This window comes from Myxine glutinosa, chromosome 1 (genome assembly GCF_964187855.1).
Source record: "Myxine glutinosa chromosome 1, kmMyxGlut1.1, whole genome shotgun sequence".
Taxonomy (NCBI): Eukaryota; Metazoa; Chordata; class Myxini; order Myxiniformes; family Myxinidae; genus Myxine; species Myxine glutinosa.
In genome coordinates, this window is record NC_136261.1 from 31681694 (window position 1) to 31705864 (window position 24171).

At 42.7% G+C, this 24171-nt stretch overlaps 1 protein-coding gene across 1 annotated transcript in view; it reads left to right on the forward strand.

The window, feature by feature from the left end:
• Window positions 1-24171, forward strand: part of LOC137419146 (voltage-dependent T-type calcium channel subunit alpha-1G) — a 640444-nt gene that overhangs the window by 495260 nt on the left and 121013 nt on the right. Inside the window, 2 exon segments of the mRNA XM_078768309.1 lie at window positions 14333-14459; window positions 23049-23174. Coding sequence (XP_078624435.1) covers window positions 14333-14459; window positions 23049-23174 — 253 coding nt within the window.

Consider the following 24171-nt stretch of genomic DNA (forward strand, 5'->3'; position numbering starts at 1 on the left):
TAATTTTCCAATCGCAGTGAGTGTTCCTGATCCCTCAGACAGTGTCATCTCACACGAGGACGTTCATTGTGCAGCTTCCTCCTGTCAATTGCAAGAGGAGGAAAAGCACTTAAAATCTCCCCCTAAAAAAGGAATAAATGAGGAAAATAAGGACACGGAGAGAATAAAAGAGGATAATTTAAATCCACTGAAGGAGAGTGACATCCATGAACCGAGCACCGTGGTCATGTCACAACCAGGCTTGGAGTCCCGCACCTCGCGTCCCTAAGAATCTTCAAATGTGACTCTGGCACAAAACTTTCCTGAAGAAGTTTCTTTTATTGAAACTGAGCAATCATGTTATGTGCGCCTTAAAGCCGAAACACCAATTGATTCCCCATACGTGGAATCTGATGGTGAGTGTTAAGAGGAGTAAGTTTTGGAGGGGAGTGTTAAGAGGAGTAAGGTAAGAGTTGAGGCATAGTGAGGTGTTATTTGAGGAGGGGGAAGAGCGAGGCAGAAGGTTGGGGGAGATGAAGGTGAAAGTTGAAGGGGGAAGAAGCGGGGAGGACGCTTTGAGGAGGAGGGGTGAGAGGGGAGTCTAGGAGGGGAGGAGCGAGGGAGAGTCTCGGAGGGGAGAGGTGTGGGGGGAGTTTAGGAGGGAAGGGGCAAGGGGGGGAGATTTTAAATGGATGGGTGATGGGGAAGATTTGGAGGGGAGGGACAAGTGGGAAGATTTGAAAGAGATGGGTGATGGGGAAGATTTGGAGGGGAGGGGCAAGGGGGTAGATTTGGAAGGGAGGGGTGATGGGGACGTTTTGGAGGGGAGGGGTGATGCGGAAGTTTTGGAGGGAAGGGGTGATGGGGAAGATTTGTAGGGGAGGGGCAAGGGGGAAGATTTGAAAGGGATGGGTGATGGGGAAGATTTGGAGGGGAGGGGCAAGGGGGTAGATTTGGAGGGGAGGGTGATGGGGAAGTTTTGGAGGGAAGGGGTTATGGGGAAGATTTGGAGGGGAGGGGCAAGGGGGAAGATTTGAAAGGGATGGGTGATGGGGAAGATTTGGAGGGGAGAGGCAAGGGGGAATATTTGAAGAGATGGGTGATGGGGAAGATTTGGAGGGGAGGCCTTTCGGATGACGAGCTTCGGGACTTCTTGAGAGATTCCTGTCAGAAAAGGAACATTGAATTGAAAGATCATTTCCTCGATCTTCAGGTGTTGATTTTTAAATTGAAGGAAATTGTGCGTAACCCTGACACTCCAAATTTCACTGATGCTCAGAAGCACAGGCCGAGAAAAATGATCCAGAAAGCTCGGCAGGAGCTTCTTAAATGAGGTCCCTATGGGGTTAAAAAAAAAAAATCTATTTAGTTATTTATCTTCTTTCTTTTTCCAAAAGAATGAGTGTTCGTTTTGGCAGTCTAAACATTAACGGTGGTGCTAGTTTAGAATGCAAAGTTCAGGTAAAAGATCTGACCCGGCGTTTGCACCTGAATTTTGGTACTGCAAGAAACGCATGGAGATCTGAATGCCCAAGCCCAGGGAAGAAGGCTAATGAAGGGCAGTGGTTCTTCAGTGATATCAATTGTCTCACTGTTGGAATTGCTCTCTTTGTCTCTTCTTCATTAACACTCTCACAAGTTCAATATAATGAAGTAATTCCTGGACATCTGGCTTGTCTTCAATTCACTGCCAATATAATCAAATCTTTGTTTTTCTAAACATTTATGCTCCCAGTAAGAATGCTGAAAGGCACAACTTCTTTCTAAAACCAGAGGATTTTCTGAGTACAATTGACTTAAATTGCTCTTTTATAACGAGTGGCGACTTCAACTGCACTCTTGACCCTGTTTTGGACAGAAACAGTGCGGAGCCACATCCTAGATCTGCCAAACCCTTGGAGAAAATCATTAAGACGACGGGATTAATAGATGTCTGGCGGATTCAGCACCCTATGCAACGTCAGTTTACTTGGTCTAGATGTATGTCTCAGATACACACTCTAGCCAGGTTAGACAGAATTTATGTTAATACTGTAATGCTTGACAAGATATTTAAATCTGATATCGTGCCTTCTCTTTTCTCTGATCATCTGGCTGTAACATTGTCCTTTAAGTTTGCTCTGCAGCAACATGGCAGTCCATATTGGAAGTTCAATGTCACGTTACTGGAAAATGCTGCTTTTTGTGAAGCCTTCAAAGTGTTTTGGATTAGCCTCAAAGAAAGAAAGAATAATTTTGATAACCCGATATGATGGTGGGACTACGCAAAGGCGCAGATCGCTGTCTTTTGCCAACAGTTTAATTATTTCTCATCTTTTAGTGTAAAAAGGAAGAGGTTCACACTAGAAAAGGAAATAATGAGGTTACAAATTGATGTGGCAAATATCCCCAATAGAACAACTAATCATTTGCCTATGGAAAATAAAACTCTACTAAACAATCTAGTCGAATACCAAGCAAAAGGTGCAATGGTCCGTCTACGGATGGATCAGCTATATAATTTAGATGCACCGACTACATTCTTCTTCCATTTTGATAAAAAGACTACCAATCAAAGGCAAATTGAAATCTTAAAGCTCCCAACTGGTAACACTGTGACGTCACAAGATAATATAAAGAGGGAGGTTTATAACTTATTTTCAGGCTTGGTTATGGCAAATGATGTTAACGATGACTCAATAAGTTATTTCACATCTGACTTACCCATTCTAAGTGCTGCTCAAAGGGATCAGCTTGGCTCCTTACTTTCCTTTGAAGAGCTTACACTTTCTCTTGCTTCTTTACCTACGGGTAGATCTCCTGGATTTGACGGCCTCCCAATAGAGTTTTATAAATCCTTTTGGCCCTTATTAGGCCCAGAACTATTGGAGGTCTTTACTAGTTCATTACGTTGTGGTGACTTGCCGATGAGCTGCCGAAGAGCAGTAATTAGTTTATTACCTCAGAAAGGAGACCCTCAGCTCATTGATAATTGGCGTCCAATATCTCTTCTAACTTCAGATTATAAAACATTTTCTAAAGTTCTCGCTCGACGCATCGCCCCACTTCTAGAGTCGTTGATTCAAAGTGATCAGTCTTATTGTATCCCTAACCGACAGATACACGACAACCTATTTTTAATAAGAGATCTTTGGGATGTGTGAAAAATAAAAAATGACAATCTTGGTTTGATTGTACTTGACCAAGAGAAGGCTTTTGACCGTGTAAGTCATTTATATCTTTTCAAGGTCCTCGAGTGTTTTGGACTTGGTCCTGTTTTTCTCTCCATGGTAAAACTGTTCTATAATGGCATTTCCTCAATACTCAGGGTTAACTCTGAACTGACTTCACCTGTAAAGGTTGGAAGGGGTATCCTTCAGGGATGTCCTTTATCCGGTATTCTCTACTCTTTAACCATTGAGCCTCTTTTAATCAAACTGCGCAGCATCTTAACCGAATGCAGAGATTTGCTCACAAGGCCTGTGAAAGTCTCTGCCTATGCTGACTATATTTGTGTCATCGTACATAATAGCGATGAGATCAAGAAACTGGTGGACTGCTTGGACTATTATGGTTTAGCTTCTTCAGCTTTGGTAAACTGGAACAAGTGCCAGGCGATGTGGATGGGCCCATGCCAGCTGCCTATGCCTGTCCTTCCGAAACACCTCACCTGGTCCCTCAACGGAATGAAGTACCTTGGTGTTTTCTTTGGTGATGCAACAACGCAAGCGAAAAATTGGAAGGGTCTCGCTGACTCTCTTGAACAAAAGCTGCAGAAATGGAAAGGGTTGCTGGCTCTGCTTTCGTACCGGGGACGAGTCCTGGTCATCAACAATTTAGCAGCATCTATACTGCGGCACAGAATCAAAGCCATTCCACCTCCTGAACACTTTCTGCTGAATATACAGAAGATAGTAATAAACTTCTTCTGGAGTGGAAAACACTCGCTCCGTCCAGAGATCCTGAATCTTCCCTCAGAGGAAGGTGGACATGGTCTTATGGACATCGTATGCAGGGCAATGGCATTTGGCATCACCTCAATCTGGCAGCTTCTCTATGGTCCATCAGACCTAGCCTGGAGGTCCACCTCCCTCTTCCTCCTCTGTCAAGCCAGCATGCCAGACTATTCATGTGGCCTATTTCTAATGAACATGAAATGTATTGATCTGTCCTTGCTTCCACCATTTTATAATATAATTTTAAATACTTGGCGTGTTTTCTTGGTCGACCGTGATTATGTTTCTTACGCCAAAGAGATGTTTTTCAGTGAACCTCTTTTTCACAACTCTCTTTTCAAAAGAATTAGAACAGAACGCTCCTTTGTTGATTATTTTGTTCAGAATGGTGTCCATCGCATTGCTGATCTAATGAGTGACAACAAGAGATGGTTAAGTGCTGCAGCACTTGCGAATAAAGTTGGCATGCGGTCTAACCGCATAATATCTGCTGTACTATGTGAAATACTTAACGTGTACCACAGAGTTAAGGTGCACTGGGAGCAACTCCTCGCACTGGTGATGGCCCAATTGTTTGTGAACCAAACCTCTGTTTCACAAATTTAGAACTCACCCCCACTGTAATGAATTCTGGTACAATAATAATAAAATATTTACCAAAAATACGTTTTGGATCTGCAGGTCTGGAAAATCGCGTAATATACCAGGCCTGCGTCAAAGCAATCCGGCCCTCCTTAGGAACTTGGCAGTTGAGGAAGTGGCACAATTGCTTGCCTATACCCCTTCCAACCTAACTGGAAAGCCTATTATCATGTACTTATTCCGAAGAAAACTGCCGACCTGTCGTGGAGGTTGGCACATTGGTTATTACCCACAATTAAGCTCGTACATGTTTTTTCTCCTGAAATATCTGACCATTGTCCCTTCTGTGGTGCTCTTGAGACCTTGTCACATGCTTATGTTGAATGAGCACGCTTGATTCCTTTATTTGTTTTGCTTCATGAAATGTGCACGAAGCTTTCTTTAAACTTTACCTTGAATTCTTTTATTTTTGGCTTTGTCCCCAACACACACCCAATAGAACACACACTTTTCTCGTTGCTACGGCAAAGAAATCGATATATCGCACGAGAAAAATGCAAATGGAAAATCCTTTAAGATGTGCAGATAACCTTCTGGCCTGTTTTAAAGGACTTGTATTTGCCCGTATTAAAATGGATTTTGTTTCTATACATCTATGGATTAAGTACTGATCTTCAAAAGTATATGGGCATGAAATAATGCACTTTGCTCTGTTGAAAATGGTGTTTTGATCACAGATTGATCACTCCTCGAACATAATATGAAATTTTGTGAGGAACAAAACACTTTATTATTTTCTTGTTTATTTTCTTGATGTATTAATGGTCTTTATGTAAATGTTCCCTTTAAAATGGTTTTTGCTTGTTGTTTACATTTGATTTGTGAAATGGTTTTATTTATACTTTAAAAAATATACTTTTTGATATTTTTGTAAAAAAAGGATGTAAAAGTCAAGTCTCACGCTGTCTCTCTCTCTCTCTCTCTCACCCTGTCTCTCTCTCTCTCACCCTGGCTCTCTCTCTCTCTCACCCTGGCTCTCTCTCTTACCCTGTCTCTCTCTCTCTCACCCTGGCTCTCTCTCTCTCTCACGCTGTCTCTCTCACGCTGTCTCTCTCACCCCCCCCTCTCTCTCTCTCTCTCTCTCACCCTGTCTCAGTCTCTCACCCTACCCCCGCTCTTTCCCCTCTCTCTCTCCCCTCTCTCTCTCACCCTTCTCCCCTCCCTCCCTTCCCTTCTGCCTATCACCATCTCTCTATACCCCTCTCAGCCCCTCTCTCTCCCCATCCATCTCACGCTCTCACTCTCCCCCTCTCTCTTCAGTCTTCCTACCTACTTGGTTAGGAGTGCTGCACCAGCTTTCCAATACAGGAGGGGAAGGGAAAGAAGGGGGGAGGGGGGTAAGTTGAGCCACTTTTTGGTGATGTTTATCTGGAGTCCAAGCTATCACATGGTCAAATATGACATATATCTTATTATACACAGCAAGTACAAGTGCACAGTTTGTGGGCCATAATCAATCATGCAGGATCAACACAACACCAGTGGCTTAATGAAGCAGTAAAAAAAAAAACACTGAAGCGGTTCAACTTACCCCTTCGATGGAGTAAGTTGATCCATGTATTGGAGTAAGTTTATCCGCTGCATATGGTGATTATGGTGATTATGGAAAAAGATATTTGACTCACAATATATTTTGTAGATACAGTTACTTGACCTATAATGGCATATTCAGTTCTTGTTGTTGTATAGCCCCGGACTGTTCTCCCGAACAAGCCCACGGCATGGAGACAGCCGAGGGATCTCCCATGAGCGACTCAGAGATCCCCCACATCCAGGATGGTGTACCTCCGCCTTCACGGTCAGGGCCATGACAGAGTTAGAGAGAGAAGAGACGAGAGGGAAAGGACCGGTCCATGGGGACTGATCGGCACTCTGACCGTGACGTCGCTGCCCTGACGAATTTGGGCAGCAGGGAAGAAAATGGGGAAGATTTGGCACCTGACTTGCGTTGGAGGGTACAACCACCATGAAGAGGCATCCCCGATCGTTGTTCACATATTCAGTAGTTTGGCATACTGTTCAGCCACAATTGATGTAGGTACAACCGTAGTTAAAACGTGAACAAATGATATCATGGTACAAATTGCAAACATCAAACTGATCTTCTAAACAGCTACAAAGAGAAACATTAAAAATTTTAAATAAAAATAATGCAATTCAAAATTGTGAAACAGGTTCAAGTTCACTGCATATCCTATGTTAGATTCCATTTACTCAGGCTACATTCAAACACCAGGTGACAAAATCTTTGGGCATATCCTCCGACTATCTTTGGCTTCGGAATTTTGTATCATCCTTTGGAAAATATGCTTCGTCCTTTAGATTTGGTACAAAAATGGAGTCCTCAGAATCCACTCGACCAGAAATTTTCTGCAGCAAAATGCTTTCATATTCATCCCAAAAATGGAGTCCTCAGAATCCACTCGACCAGAAATTTTCTGCAGCAAAATGCTTTCATATTCATCCCTTCATATTCACGTTAAAAACAACATTTTAAACCACGAATAACTATTTTATCATAAGTGATAAGAACTTGGGGTAAGTTGATACATGGCTCAATTTGCCCCACTTTGACTGGCTCAACTTACCTCAGGGTGTACCATTAAATTATTTGCATTAGTCTGCCCAACTAATGAATTGTAGCCAAATAGAACAGGCCATGATAAAGGCTTACTATACCAACTGTTGGTTGCTATTGAAAGATTAGGCAAAAAAGGAGTAGGCTAAATCTTTAGCATCTCTTCCTGGTTACTCCCTCCTATGATAGACCCTTATATGATATCTTACCTTAATATCTTATTCTTACCTCAATATCTTACCCTTATATGATAGTTATCCCTCCTATGATAGACCTGAGCCTCGTCCTGGTGGTGGGGTTGCTATCTTTATCAAAAACTCTCTTCCTCACTCTCCTTGCACTGCCCTCTCCCCACCCCACCCCCCGGAGTACCTCTGGCTACGGCTTCCTCTCTGCTCCCACCTTTTGTTCATATGTGTTCTGTACCGTCCTCCAAAGTCCTCCAATCCGACTCCATTTACATGTCGCTGTCTGACAACATGGACCAACTTCTATCAACTCATCCCAACTCTCTCTTCCTCATATGTGGCGACTTCAACTGTCATCATGCCAGCTGTCTGGGTGTGGGTTCCTCTCTCACCAGCCATGGCACCTCAGCAAAGGACTTCTGTGACTCATTGGGACTGACACAATCTGTCAAATTCCCGACCCAGATCTCAGTCAATGGAGTATCTTCTCTTCTCGACTTGGTTATGACAAAGTTCCCTGCAAATGTCTGCTGCTCTTCTGCTCAAATTGCTTCTTCTGATCATGTGCTTGTTAAAGTGGACATCTCTCTGGCCATTCTCAGAGAGCCTCCTCAGCATTGACGAGTCTGGCATTTCACTCAGGCCGACTGGCACGGGCTGCAGGCAGCCATCAATCATCTGGAATGGTCTCCCATCTCTACTGCCTCTGACATCAATTCTTCCTGGGAATTCTTCCAAAGCAAACTGCTCTCTCTCATGCACAGATTTATCCCATCTCGTCTTCAGTTGTCTTACCCTTCCCTCCCATCCATGGTACACTGAATCTTGTGGTGAGGCAGTTGCCCTGAAACAACTTGCCTTTGCCTCTTGGAAGGCGAATCCAACTGAAGGCAATCTCAGTTCCTTCCACCAAGCTCGGAACAAGTGTGTGTCTACCCTCAGGAGTGCCAGGAAGCACTATCTCTCCACACTCAAGAATTAACTCTCAAACCTGTCTCCTTCCTCCAAATCCTGGTGGTGTCTGGTCAAATCCGTTTCTGGTGTTTGTCCCCCCTCCATCCCCTCACTCACCTCAAATGGCTACACAGTTGACACCGCACATGACAAAGCCGAATGCCTCAACTCTGTGTTTGCCTCAAAATCTTGTGTCCCAAACCCATCTCTCTCTGTTCCCATCTTACCCAGTCGAACCCAACTGCTCCTGGACTCTGTGTCCTTCTCTCCTGACAAGGTGGAGAAGTTTTTGTCAAACCTCGACTCTGATTCTGCAACTGGACCAGACGGCATCAGCCCACGGGTCCTAAAATCCTGCTCTTCCGCTCTATCTCACCCTCTCTCTGTTCTTTTCACCCTCTCTTTTGCTCAAGGTCATCTGCCAGCATTTTGGAAATCACCAAACATTACCGCTTTACACAAAAAACGTGTAAAAACAGATCCTTGCAACCACAGACCAGCCTGCTCCCAATTATCAGCAAAATCATGGAATCCATCATTGCTTCGGATATCAAATCCTTCCTCTTCTCCAATGGCTTGATCTCCGATCATCAATTTGGATTCAGACCAGGTCATTCTACTCTGGACATGTTGCTTCTGCTGTCTCAACAATGGATGGAGGTCCTCAATGCCAAACAGGAAATCAGAGCTGTCTCCCTTGACATATCACGTGCCTTCGATACGGTCTGGCACCCAGCTCTGCTCACCAAACTCTCCTCCTATGGTATCCATGGATATCTCCACGCTTGGCTTGCGGACTTCCTCTCTGGTCGTAGTCAATGTGTGGCCCTGAATGGATTCCTCTCATCGCCCCTTCCTGTTCTGGCTGGAGTTCCCCAAAGTAGTGTTCTGGGCCCTGTGCTTTTTCTGGTCTTCATCAATGATCTCTCCGACTCTCTGGAAAATCCTCTTTATCTCTTGGCTGATGACTCCACTCTCTGCCGTTCCATTCCTCATCCCTCAGATCAGCAGTCTGCAGCCTCCTCACTCTCTGCAGACTCCTCACTCTCTGCAGACCTGGACAAAATCACAGACTGGTCAAACAAGTGGAACATGTCTTTCAATCTTGACAAATCTCACACTGTTACTACGTCTCTCTGAAAAGACCGGCTGGAAAACCCTCCCATCTACTTTCTCAACAATCCTCTCCAAGAAGTTCTGTCGCTCAAGCTTTTGGGTCGCACTATCTCTCATGATCTTTTTTTTCTTTTTTTCTTTTTTTTTGTATACTGATTTGAGGCTCGTGAAAGAGCTAAAATCTTTCTTGGGAAAACCACATTTCCAAGCTGGCCTCCAAAGCCAGTCGCCGACTGGGCATCCTCCGTCGTGCGAAGTCCTTCCTTGGCACACCTGAGCTCCTCACCACATACAAGGCTTTCATCTGCAGCTCAATGGAATACTGTTCCCCCCCTCTGGCCCGGTGCTCCTGCCTCACACCTAGCTCGGCTTCACGCTGTTGAAGCCAAAGCTTTCAGAATCATTGGAATCTCCTGCGATGAAGCTAACTCTGTGGGCCTTTCACTCACTCACCGCAGGCAGGTTGGTGGTATTTCTGTCTTCTACCGACTCCTCTCTGGCCTTGCTCCCACAGCTCTCTCTCTGTGCTCTGTCCCCCAAATATTCCTACAGGTCGCACAAGATCTGCCAGCAACCCTCTTATGGTTTAACTGCCAAAATCTAGGCTCTCTGCTCACCTTCACTCTTTCATTCCCCTTTTCTCCTGCCTCTGGAACAAACTCCCCCACTCCCTTCAATCCCACTCCTCCACTCCTCCCTCCAGGTCTTTAAAACAGCTGTTCACCACCATCTCTTATCTTCCCCCATCCAAAACCTTGATCTTTTCTACCCCCGCTAATTCACCCCAGATACACTTTTTCGAAATTCCAACTTCTTTCCTGGAAGTCCTTGCAGTGTCCATATGTTTTATACCTTTTCCACCTCCCCCCAAGCCCTCTCTCGCCCACAGTTCTCTCGATGTCCCTGCTCTCAAATGTTGTGTTTGTGTCCTTCCCCCTCTCTCCCCATCTTGTCTACCGCTCCCCTTATTTTGTGTTTTATGTGTCGGTTTGTGTCAGTTTGACTTTTTGTGTGATTAATGTTAGCTCTTTCTTGTATACAAGTATACATGTATACTTGTATACAAAAAAGTTTACTTTTTTCCTCGAACTTGTATACAAAAAAATAAATAAAATAAAAATGATATTACGAAACCACATACCTGCTTCAGCAAGTTCTACTTTTATACCCCACTACCAAAAGTACTCGTCCTCAGTGACGGGAATAGTGGCCATGGTGGTGGCGAGAATAACCACAGAAGATGACAGTCAGGTAGTTGTCCAGGGAAATTAAATCCATCCTGTAGCGCTCAACTTCACCAAAGGTGGCGCTATTCAAACCAACTCCAACAGTGAAGAAGATTACCCCATAATTTCTCCCAGGGGTTTCCCGTCTGCCGAAGGAGCCACTAACCCTGATAAAACCTGGCTGGTCCAACCTTTTACCTCTGTGACAAATTTGATACAATTCCATCCAGAGGTGTAGGAATGTATATGTAACAGACAGACAGACAGACAGATATTTAAAGCTACAGATAGTTGGATTTTCTTTGCTGCATGTTTCTCCTTCCCCTAAAACTGCTTTTCCTTGCATGCACAAGCTAAGTATGTGACTTGTTCTGAATGGATGGAGGCACCTTTCAGCTCTCTCCATCCTGCCACTTCCAGTAGGGGGTGTCTCCACTTACCCCATGGCTCAACTAACCCTCTCTCCCCTCCATACAAATATTCATTACCTGAATGAAGATTATTAATAAACTTTGAATATATTGTACACCAGGCTCAACGTTTGTTATTTTGATTCATACATGTCCTATGCAGTCATGTCAGTCTTTTGGGACTGCCACTGGTAACATGTAACCCAGTGCTACCTGCCGCGTGGTCGGGTTGGCGGCGACTAAACCGACACCACTCACTGGCTTTGCTAGTGGGGATGGTGACTGTGCCACCCTACCAGGACCAAAAACAACACCTGGCAAAGGGCGGATGAGCTCCCGTAGGGAGCGACCAGCTATCCAGTAAGGAGATGGTATCTCCTAAAAAACACCCATCCGGTTTGGACCGGTTGAAATAATACCAAAGACTTTTAAAATGGTACATGCTGCTTCCTTGCTTGAAAAGGATAGAGCACAGACAATCCCCATCAGTTGACATCCATGGGGAGGAGGATATTCCTTTCGACGAAATTCCCCACTGAGTATGGTGAGAAAAGCGGTGCCATTTTTATGACGTCAGTGGTACCCAGAGTATCCCAGGAAGTGACGGTAGTGATGGCATTTCTCCCAAGCTCAGTGGCTGTGTTAAGTGTTTGTCTTGTCAGGATGTGTGTGTGTGTGTGTGTGTGTGTGTGTGTGTGTGTGTGTGTGTGTGTGTGTGTGTGTGTGTGTGTGTGTGTGTGTGTGTGTGTGTGTGTGTTAGCTCTATTACGTGCCTTAGACCATGTATAAAAAAAAAAACGTGTCACACATAGCGACTGATTATAATGGACAACAAACATTTTGCTACTGGGGTAGAAACATATGTTCTAGAGTTCCAGACTAAATCGTGAATGCTGATTCTGAATCTGAAGTCAGAATTTTCTCAGCACGTCAGGATTTTGATTTATACATATGGTCCAATTACAGTAGCTTGCCCTGGTGGATGATTTTGAGTGATCATAAATTATTATTTTTTTGTATTTCTTCTTTCAATTATAGCAATACAACTGTTGTAGAATATTATTTCTCATAAAATTGCTTTGGAATGCACCTTAAATAATGGAATTACTGATGCTAAACTCAAAGCAGGCATTTTCGTTGGGCCCCAGATCCGAGTACTGATGTGTGATCCCGAGTTTGATAAATGAATAAAAAAAAAATCTACATAATCTAATATAATCAAAAATAAACTGAACCCACTTGAGTTTTCAGCATGGTAAGCATTTGTGTTGGTTGTGCAGAACTTTATTGGGAACCATAGAGCTGAACAGTATGCTGAATTAGTGGACAACATGCTAAAGGCCTATCAGCGAATGGGCTGTCGGATGTCTTTTAAAATGCACTTCTTGCATTCTCATCTTGATTTCTTCCCACCTAATCTGGGTGAGGTAAGCAATGAGCATGGCGAAAGTTTCCACCAAGGGTTTCAGTCATGGAAACTAGGTATCAAGGCTCATTCAACCCAAACATGCTGGGTAATTACTGCTGGTTCCTACAACGTGAGACCAATTCCACACACAAGCGCAAGAGCAAGTGTCTCACACACTTCTGAACATTGCTGTAGAAGTCTGCATGGGCTTCTGATTTTATTGAAATGTCCCTCTCCTATTGAGCAGGTGAGTTATCACTTGCATCCTGTGCTATCTGTTCATACTCTGCTCAATTTCTGGAAATTTAGGGAACATGGGTGTTGCTTTATAATATAAATCGTGATGCACAGCAATATTATAGGGTGTTGCAAAATAAATGATACTTTTTCCCCCCAGATTGTATTGACCACATGTCCGCAATTTTTGAATTCATCATGACGTGTCGCGCACGTTGCCTGCGTGTTGTCTCCATCATATTTGCGACTAATGTTCGTGTCTTTGCTGAAATCTTTTAAAAGTCGACTTCAAATGGTTTCTGAAGCTAATGGTGGACATATTGACGCGTATTAAACGTGAGTTTTTAATTTTTGAATGAAATAAAGCGTTTAGTTGGTTTTTCATCTGATTGAAACTTCATTTCATCTTTGGCGAAAAAAGTATCATTTATTTTGCAACACCCCTAATAATCTTTGGGATATGGAATGCTAATCAAGTGAAAACATACACCTAGTGATAAATCTTTGAGTAATCTGCATCATAAATGATAGAAATTATGTGCTGTGCTTAGATATACTTAAAGGAATAAAGCTTACATTGATAAATCTGTGCAAAGATGGAATACAATATTTCTTTAAAACCATGAAACTATTTTTCCAGACAGAGTGGAATGCCAGGGCTCTTTTTCCTAAGGTGCTTATCTTTATGGCTTATGTTGAAATGTAAACCTGATGCTTCACCACGCCGACTTGTCTCAAATCCCTGACCCCTTGTTCAAACTGGCATCGTTCAGTCGAACGCCCCAAAGCACAGAATAATTTATTTTGTCTCTCCAAACAGTATATAAGACAAGATGCAAACCGAATCGGGCAGAAGATCTGCTGGATACGTTGTATGGAGTCCTATTTGAGTACGCCGGCATAGTACTGTTAAACTGTGTTGTAATCCTTATTATATTCGAGTGAGTCTTCTCCATTGAATTAAATATTTGACATTGTTCTTGTGGACATTCTATTAGTGTATACCCTTCCACAACAGTGCCTACACTGACTATATTGCAAGGAAGAGTGTAAACATGAAGTGTTGTTTCTGAATCACTCACAATGGGGCAGATTTCCCTATCATGTTTACACCCTTCCTCAGATTACCATGTTCTAATGGTTTATGAACTTATTTTTCTGCAACTTGTTTATGTTTTTGTTTTGTATTCTACACATTATACACAGAGATCAATCATTGTTATCTAAATATGACGTGAAAGTTATTAGTAAGCACTGATATTAGATGTACAATGTGGTGATCTGCAATAATAAAATATCATGCCGGCTATCATTAATACATATACCGGTACATATTTTGATAACCTGATATGCTGCCTAAATTCTGACGACAGATTTGAAATCAGTGGCCCAGATTTAGCCACCAAATACCTGCATATCCCTTAGTGGCAGACGAAAAGTTTTTTTTGTTGTTGCCCAGTGTTATTTTTGCGATGTCAAAATCACCACCAGCGTGCTTAGGGAATCCAGTTTATTAAGGTTCAGGTGTAAATGACTCGCTCCCTTATGGAAGGGAGTGCAGTTTGATAAAAATGACTTGTAACAATAATAACATATTATAATAATGATGATGGTGGTGCTGGTGACTCAAAGCAATATATTCTTCTTTCCCCATACTAGTGTAATCAGCCGAGCACCAGGCCTCAAGCTCGTTGTGGAAACACTCATTTCATCCCTTAAGCCTATCGGCAACATTGTGCTCATCTGCTGTGCCTTCTTTATCATCTTCGGCATCTTGGGTGTGCAGGTATGCCTTTCAACCAGACGTTTGGCCTACCTAGGCTCACGCGCTCACGCTTGTACGTTACTCGTATCCCGGGTGGCTGGAAAGTTGAAAGAATAAAGTACTTGATTTTTAGTGAAATTATTTGTGTTTGACATCCTCCATTCCTGGAAGTTTGAGGTATTACAGCTAGCTTGATTGTATAATTTTTTTTTCAAAACAAGATAGCATACTCGGCCACTTGTTTTTTACAGCATACTAAACTTTGTCACCATCAGGTTATTAAAGTATGACGATTTTGATGAAACTTCTTGATTTTGAAGAAAGTTTTGTTTAATTGCTAATATTGAACTGAACATTAAATATTTCACTTCAAATCTCCCTTCAAGGGATCACATGTTGATGTATTACAGATGCATTTGGTTGGTATATGGGGTTGGAATTTGGACTGGTGTGTATTTGGGGTTATAATACATTGGTGGTCCCTTGCGATACAACAATTGTATTTGTGCAAAACTAGGTAGAAAGATGAGCAATATGGAAAGCTTGAAGAACATAAAACAATACACTTGGTGCTGCGTATGATGTATCAGAATTGGGGGGTAGCTTAAAAGTATGAGACTGGGTTGTTATTATAATGGTTCCCGTAGGGAGGCATTATGTGCTTGGTTTTAGTCCATGGTGTCCCGCTTTTTGAAAAACAACTTTTCCATTGTTTAATTTTTAATTATTAAATATTAAAATTTTCAATTATTAATTTCTTTATATAATTATATATAATTATATAATATATATATATATATACAGTGCATTCAGAAAGTATTCAGACCCCTTCACTTTTTCACATTTTGTTATGTTGCAGCCTTATGCTGAAATCGTTTAAATTCATTTTTTTCCATCATCAATCTACACTCAATACCCCATCATGACAAAGAGAAAACAGGATTTTAGAAAGTTTTGCAAATTTATTAAAAAGAAAAAACTGAAATATCACATTGACATAAGTATTCAGACCCTTTGCTATTACACTTGAAATTTAGCTCAGGTGCCTCCCATTTCTCTTGATCATCTTTGAGATGTTTCTACACCTTGATTGGAGTCCACCTGTGGTAAATTCAATTGATTGGACATGATTTGGAAAGGCACACACCTGTCTATATAAGGTCTCACAGCTGACAATGCATATCAGAGCAAAAACCAAGCCATGAGGTCGAAGGAACTGCCTACAGAGTTCAGAAACAGGATTGTGTCGAGGCACAGATCTGGAGGAGCCTACAAAAAAATCTCTGCTGCATTGAAGGTTTCCAAGAGCACAATGGCCTCTATAATTCTTAAATGGAAGAAGTTTGGAACAACCAGCACTCTTCCTAGAGCTGGCGGCCCAGCCAAAGGGGAAAAGACTAAGACGATCGGACGAGAGGAAACAAAGAATACGAAGGGTAAAGGAAGAACAAATATAATTTATTACTATCTACAAGAGGAAACGAAAGATGGGCATATACAAGGAGAGGAAATAAAAGGACATAGGGCAACCTTAGACACTCTGATATAACACGCCCCTGGACAATACAGACAGACACACGAATAGGGAATGGCAGGAAGGAATGGCTGGAAGGGGGAGAAGGTCCAAGCCGATGGCAGGGCAGGAAGGTCCGGGCAGATGCGCAGCGTCGAGATCCGCTCCAGTCCACGCTCCGGTCCACGCTCCGGGCTTTAGGTGAAACCAGGCGGCAGCTGCACGTATTAGTTTCACGCGGTCTGACAATGTGAATACATGGCGACACCATGGAGATCTGTGGAAGGGACCAATGATATAACTATAGAGATTGTCGTTGCCAACGGACCCACTCTCAGCGTGTTCTCCTCTCGCACCTCGGACCTTCGCACTCATCTGCCCTCTCACTCTCTCTTTCTCTCTCTCTCTCTTGAAGCAGTCCCTCGCAACCGCTTTTATTGTCCGTTGTTGTATCAAACCGCCGGCTCCTATGACACGCCTACCGGTCGGCTCACCTCGGCCCTGGTTGGCCGGCAAGGGCTCGCTGGCTCCACCTCTGATGTTGAGTTGACGTGCCACACCTTGTTCTTGTGTCCCGCCCCCTTTTTCCTCGGCCTGAGACCTAGTGCTGTTAGCTAGATTCAAAATCCCGTCTCGGAACCGTCTCGATAAATTTTCAATTTTCATAACGGGATCTCGGATCGGCTCGGTTCCTGACAAAGTAATACATTAAAAAAAAAAGAAAAAAAAAAGGGTCTTAAAAATAAAGGAATTTCATTACAATATATAAACAACAATGAAAAAAATTCATTTCTGATGTTGAGTACTTAAATTCCGACTTAGCTTCCTTTTACCGGGATGAAATAAAATACACCGCCTACATGCAGATGATCGGCCACCGATGGGACCGGGTTATCTCATTACAGTTTGTATTGTCGTGTAATTTCTTGCTCGGAATGTCAGAGAGAGGGAGAAAATGTTTCTGCCCAGGCATATTCGAGTCCCGGTTGGAGTTTCATTATTATCATTTAGTGAGTTGTGATCGGGCATGTCAAGCGTTCTCGTAGCTCGCGCGCGTACACGTACGACCGTTTGATATTCGTGATAGTTCAATAGTTGCCATGTCCTGCTGCTGCGCACATGTGCATGTTACTTTTTTTAAAATAGTTCCGTTAAGCGGGCTATAATGACGCAGCGTTGCGTGCCTCAACTCAAATCGGAATGTACAATTTTTTGTTCAACCCGTTGATAGCCGTTCGGTGGACGGATCGAATATACCGACCCCTTATTCCAGAAATTGAAACTAATAACGCTAAATAACGCCTTTCATCGAATGTTCACGTGTTTTAACAATTGTCGACTGATAAGGCACCCAAGTTATCCGAGCCCATGCTTTGATCAACCCGACTGCGTTACCTGAATTCCTGGGAAGCCCCACCAGGACGACGGCAGACATTTTCAGAAGTTCCTGCCACACAACGAAATATTTTTTATTCATATTTACCTCAGCGCATTTCAGCGCACGGAATCCACGGCATCAGAGCAGGTGGGCGCTGATTCGCTCAGAGCGATCACGTGATGACGCTATGACGCTATGACGCTATGACGCTATGAAAAAAAAAAATCGCTCGCTTTGCCAAGGGGCTCGCTCCCCCCCCGTTCCCCTCCCCTCCCCTCCCCTCCCCCGCCCGGCAATGCCGGGTACTTCTGCTAGTAAATTATAAAGCAGGCGGTGTAGTGATCACTCCCCCCCCCCCCCCTCCTCCTTATTTTGACTCTGTGACTAAAGTAAACATAATCAACTTATCAGGCCTAAAGTGGAGATAAGATAACCAAAATACTTTCACATTCAAACCGTCAAACCAAACCCCGAGGGATTCTTACAATTGATAGATTTAGCGTTGCAATTAAACATAAACGTTCATCAAAAACTCATTTCATAAAACTACATAATGTATTGTACTTGTATTAATACATTGTGTGTAGAATAATCCGTTATAAACGTGTTTTTAATCTAAATAAACATCGTCCCTCCATTCACGGGGCCTCGAGCGAGTCCCTCGATATTAATGTGCTAAAGACCCTAGCAACCACATTCCGTAACTCGTCTCCAAGGACGGACACGTGACCGCAGCGGGGCGAGGCGGAGTGATACAGCGGAAGGATTCAACGGTTTAAATAAAGCCGCGATGCGGGGGATTTTCATTGGGACCTTTATCCTGATTTCGTTACCTCCGCCACCAAAGGTCGATGGAGATTATGTTTTCACTCCTGTCTGTTTGTCCGTTTGTTTGTGAACACAATATCTCAAAAAGTTGTGGACGGATTCGGACGAAATTTTGTGGAGATGCAGCGTGTGTGACAAGGACGACATGATTAGATGTTGGTGAAGATCCGGATTCGGAATTCGGATTCGTTTGCAGTGCATTGTTTGTTGACAAGGGGAAAATCCTGGAACAGTGAGTTTACTTTATCTATCATCGTTTGTGTCAGTTCAGCTGCACTTGCGAAAAATGATGCTTGTGCAGAAGCAGAGTAATGAAAGCAAGGCTCAATAAATGCCTCTATTATGGAAAATATCTGCAAGAAGTTGGAATTTTAACCGGGATTTTTTTACCGAGAAATTGCGTCAGTCAATTTATCTCGGGACCGTCCCGAGACCATCTCAAAAGCCGAAACCGCCAGGATTTCGTCCCGGTCTCGGATCGGTTGACAGCCCTACTGAGACCGCATGTTCAATGGCGGCTTGGGGCAAGTAATCAAATCAAGACAAGGGGCAGCGAACGCTGCCCTACCGCTCTCTCTGCACTTTGAAGAGAGGGAGGGATGATTGGGGAAATTGAAGGGGCCTATCTTATTTGATTAATGCAACGCAGATTCAACTATTGGGAACAGATCCTTAACTGAAACACATAATAATGAGATAACTACAGAGAGGTCCTATGGTGCTCTACGTGTTGTACATGGACTAACTAGGGTGCGATCTTTAATAAAGCCAAATAATGGGGATATTTACAGGGGATCATTTATAAGGGAACATTTACTAAAATTTACAAAGTGAAGGTTCTAAAAACCGTAACAATATATATATATATATATTGTTACCGATCCGGGGGACAGCACTCCCATTAGCAAGGGGGGGTTAATCCCCTTGTCCTGTTAAGCTGGCTGTCTCTGCCGGTCCTGGAAGTATGACGTCACTTCCGGCCGATGGTACGTAGGGTCGTAAGCCCAATTAGTCTTAATACCTAAGTATTACCACCGGCCGTCAGCGAGGAAATACTCCCACCCGTGCCGCAGCGTAATTAATGGATTGCGCCGAGCGAAGCGAACTGCGGCACAAGCCGTTAACAATGACTAAACCCGATTGTGAAGCGGTTCGGCCAAAATCGTGCCACAGGTACTCAATCGGGAATTCATTAAAGCGATCGGATGAGAAAGAAACCAAAGTAAGGAGGAACAGGTATTTATTATTAACTATTTACACAACCAAAGAAACCAAAGGAGAGGCAAAGAAACGAAAGTAATTTACAGAAGACACAGCGCAATTCTTAAACAGGCTTAACTTATTCCCAGGGACAAGACAAACAGGACAAACTCACGTTCACTAATGGGGGTTCTCAGGCAGGAATGGCTGGAGGGATGAGAAGGCAGACGGTCCACAGAACGGGCGGCAGGGAGGTCTGGGAATCGCGGCATGCCATTGGTGTCCCGCGGGCACGCACTTGTTCTTGGTTCAGTCGCGAAAACCCCCAGTCGTCAGCCTCCTTATGCGTCTCTCCAGTGCTCCTTTCTCGTGTGCCTCTGAAGCTCATCCGCTCGTACCTTCTCCTTGCTCGTCTGCGCGTCTCTGCCTCATGCGTCGTCTGGTGGGGGCCTTGCGCCCAGGGTTTTAGATCCACCCCCGTGGAACATTCACGAACCTGCTAGATCTTTTTGTCCACGCCCTCTCAAGCCATGCCCACCAATTCCTGGTTGGTCGTTAGGGGGCTCCCTGGCTCCACCTTTGATGACGAGGTGGGGCCACGCCCTTCTTCTCCGAGATGACCTCGTGGGCAATGGAGTTTTGCAGACGCTGAAAACAACCCAAAGCAGTAGCAGCGAATGCCGCCGTACTGGCGCTTTTAGGAGGCCATGGGGATATTGCGAGGGATCCTATCTTATTTGATTTGATGCAACGGAGAGTCAACTATTGGAAACACAGCCTTACCTGGAACACAGAATAATGATATAACTATAGAGACGTTCTATGATTCGCTACGTGTTGTACATGGACTAACGAAGGTGCACTTATTTCAATTAACAGCCAATTAAGGGGAAATGTACACAGGGGTTTATTTATAAGGGAATTTACTACTAAATTTACATGTGAAGGTTCTAAAAACCGCAATATATATATATATATATATATATATATATATATATATATATATATATATATATATATATGTACATATATATGTACAGATTGAACCCCCTAACTTGATGAGGAAGCAAGGCACAGATTGAGTCTCACCCCAGCAATTGCTGCACAACCTGTAGCAGCAAGTGTCGCCTGCCACGCGAACACATTGTTCTGCACTGCTCATCACTAGTTAGGAGGTTTGCAGTCAGGAATATTAAATTTAACCAAAGAAGCACACTGACCCTATGACATGATGCTGACTTCATGTGCATAAATTATATATATATATATATATATATATACATACATATATATATATATATAATTTATATAGAAATATATATATATATATATATATATATATATATATATATATATATATATATATATATATATATATATATATATATATATATTGTAAACTCGAGGCTCGTGTAAGAGCTAACACATTAAACACGAAAACATGCGCGGACACATAAAACACAATAAAGGGAGCGGGAGACGGGAAGGAGAGAGAAGAAAGCACACAAGCTCACCCACAGTGGAGAACAGGGACATCAGGAGATCTGTGGAAGGGAGAGGGCCATTGAGGCGGGGGGTGGAGGGAAGGGGTACACGGTATAAAGCAAATGAACACTACTAGGAATTTCAGGAAAGAAGTTGGAGATTGAAAAAGGTGCATTTGGGGTGCTTTAACGGAGGTAGAAAATACCAAGGTTTTGGATGGGGGAAGATAAAAGATGGTAGTGAACAGCTGTTTTGAAGACTTGGAGGGAGGAGTGGGATTGAAGAGAGTGTGGGAGTTTGTTCCAGAGGTGGAGAAAAAGAGAAATGAAAGAGTGAAGGTGAGCAGAGAGTCTTGATTTTGGCAGTTTCACCAGAAGAGGGTTGCTCGCGGATCTTGTGCATCTACAGGAATATTTGGGGAGCAGAGCACAGACAGAGCAGGGGAAGCAAGGCCGGAGAGGAGTCGGTATAAGTCAGAAAGACCACCAACCTGCCCATGATGAGCGAGTGAAAGGCCCACAGAATCAGCTTCCTCGTGGGAGATTCCAATGATTCTGAATGCTTTGGTTTCCACAGCGTGAAGCTGAGCTAGTTGTGAGGCAGGAGCACCAGCTCAGAGGGGAGAGCAGTATTCCATCAAGCTGCGGATGAAAGCTTTGCATGTGGTGAGAAGCTCAGAAGTGCCCAGAAAGGACTTCGCAAAACTTCTCCACCTTGTCAGGAGAGACGGACACCGAGTCCAGGAGCAGATGGCTACGACTTGGTAAGGTGGGTATGGAGAGAGACGGGTTTGGGACACAAGATTTGGAGGCAAATACAGGGTTGAGGCATTCAGCTTTTTCACGCGGTCAGCTGTGTAGCCGTTTGAGGGAAGGGAAGGGATGGAGGTGGAACAAACACCAGAAACAGATTTGACCAGACGCCACCAGGATTTGGAGGTGGGAGACAGGTTTGAGAGTGGAGAGATATTGTTTACTGGCTCTCCTGAGGGTAGACACACTTGTTCTGAGCTTTTTGAAAGGAACTGACATTGCCTTCAGTAGGATTAGCCTTACAAGAGGCGAAGGCAAGTTGTTTCAGGGCAAATGCCGCACCACAATATTCAGTGTACCATGTACGGGAGGAAGGCTAGGACAACTGAAGATGAGATGGGATGAATCTGTGCATGAGATGGAGAGCAATTTACTTCGGAAGAATTCCCAGGAACAGTTTATCTCAGAGGCAGTAGAGATGGGAGACCAGTCGAGATGATTGATGGCAAAATTAAATTTTCCAAAAAGAAATTCTCAATTTAAAATAATTTAATTTTTCAATTGTTTCATTATTTAATTTTTATTTACTTATTTTTCATTTTTCGGATTTTTTTTCAATTCTCTATTTTTTTAATTTTCAATTTTTTTTAAATTTTCAATTATTTAAATATTTATAATTTTCAAATATTTAAATATTTATAATTTTCAATTTTTTTATTTTTTATGATTTAATTTCCCCATTATTTTATTTTATTTTATTTTATTATTATGGTTCCCGGATGGACGCATTTAGTATTTTTAGTCTTGGTATCTTTTAATGCCTAACTTTTTGGAAAAAAAAAGAAGTTTATTTTCATAATGAGGCAGAATTTCATGTGATTAATATTACGACTTGGCTATACCGGGAGCCATCATTGATCTCAGATCACAGCCCTCGAGTTCCCAGTAGTGTTTAAAAATGAAAGCACCACCAATGAGTAGCACGGCTGCCCAGCAACATTGGGCCTTGTATTGCTGGGTGCAGCCATGGTAGTTGATGGTGCTTCACTTTAGGACAAAGTATATTCCCATCTACAATCAATTTTTATTGTGACTGATTAATTTATACTGACAAAATACACGAGAATTGCAGGACATTGTATCCACAAACTTAAAAAGAAATGCATTTTACAATGGTGACTTTGATCATGTATACGTCAACACAGCAAGAGGCCATTTGGCCCATCATGCCTGTGCAATGGTTGCCAACCAAAGGCTGCTTGTCCATGCTCTATCCTTTTTTTAAAGAAAATGCTGAGCATCATGTCAGGAAGCAGCACGTACCAGCTACCCATTCTCATTGTATCCCTTCTTATCAACCACTAAACTGTTCTCCCCACCCTACAACACTCACGTGGTTAATTATCCTGAATCGCTGTCATGTATTCATTGTCTTGTCTGCCCTGCCCTGACAGCTGTTTAAAGGCAAGTTTTTTCACTGCGAGGGGTTGGACGTGCGATACGTGTACAACCACACAGGATGCCTCCAAGCCGGACATCGCTGGCTGCGGCACAAGTACAATTTCGACAACCTGGGCCAGGTGCATTGATTCATGCCAGTAAAGGAAATGAAATGAAATGAAATACAGGAACATCTTTTAACAACAATAACAAGAAAGAGTAATCAGACATTGCAGAATCTCACCAGGATTTATTTTGTGTGATGTATTTTCTGTGGTGTTTTTATGTCATTACGTAACTAACAATAGTGTAATTAATACATAATAGAAGTACATAATTAATAGACATACTTGCATTGCAAATGTACGTATTTAATAGATAACTTATCGTCTTATACGTTTCAATAGTTGTAATTAATACACATACTCACGTTCTGATTAGTGCGTAATTAATAGATTTACTCACATTTCCGTAGTAAGTAATTTATAGACGTACTCACATTCCCATAGTACGTAATTAATAGACGTACTCCATTCCAATAGTATGTAATTATTAGACGCACACAGGTTCCCATGGTATGTAATTAATAGACATACTTATGTTCCAGTGGTATGTAATTACTAGACGTACTCACATTCCCATGGTATGTAATTAATAGACTTATTATGTTCCAGTGGTACATAATTACTAGACGTACTCACATTCCCATGGTATGTAATTAATAGACTTATTATGTTCCAGTGGTACGTAATTAGTAGACGTACTCACATTCCCATGGTATGTAATGAATAGGCATACCACATTTCAATCGTAATATAAGTAATTAACAGACATCCTCTGTTCCAATAGTACGTAATTACTACACGTACTTAAGTTTTTGTGGTACGTAATTAGTAGACGTACTCCGTTCAAATAGTACATAATTAATACCCGTACTTAAGTTTTTGTCATACGTAATTAGTAGACGTACCCCATTCCAATAGTATGTAATTATTAGACGCACACAGGTTCCCATGGTATGTAATTAATAGACATACTTATGTTCTAGTGGTATGTAATTAATAGATGTACTCACATTCCCATGGTATGTAATTAATAGACTTATTATGTTCCAGTGGTACGTAATTACTAGACGTA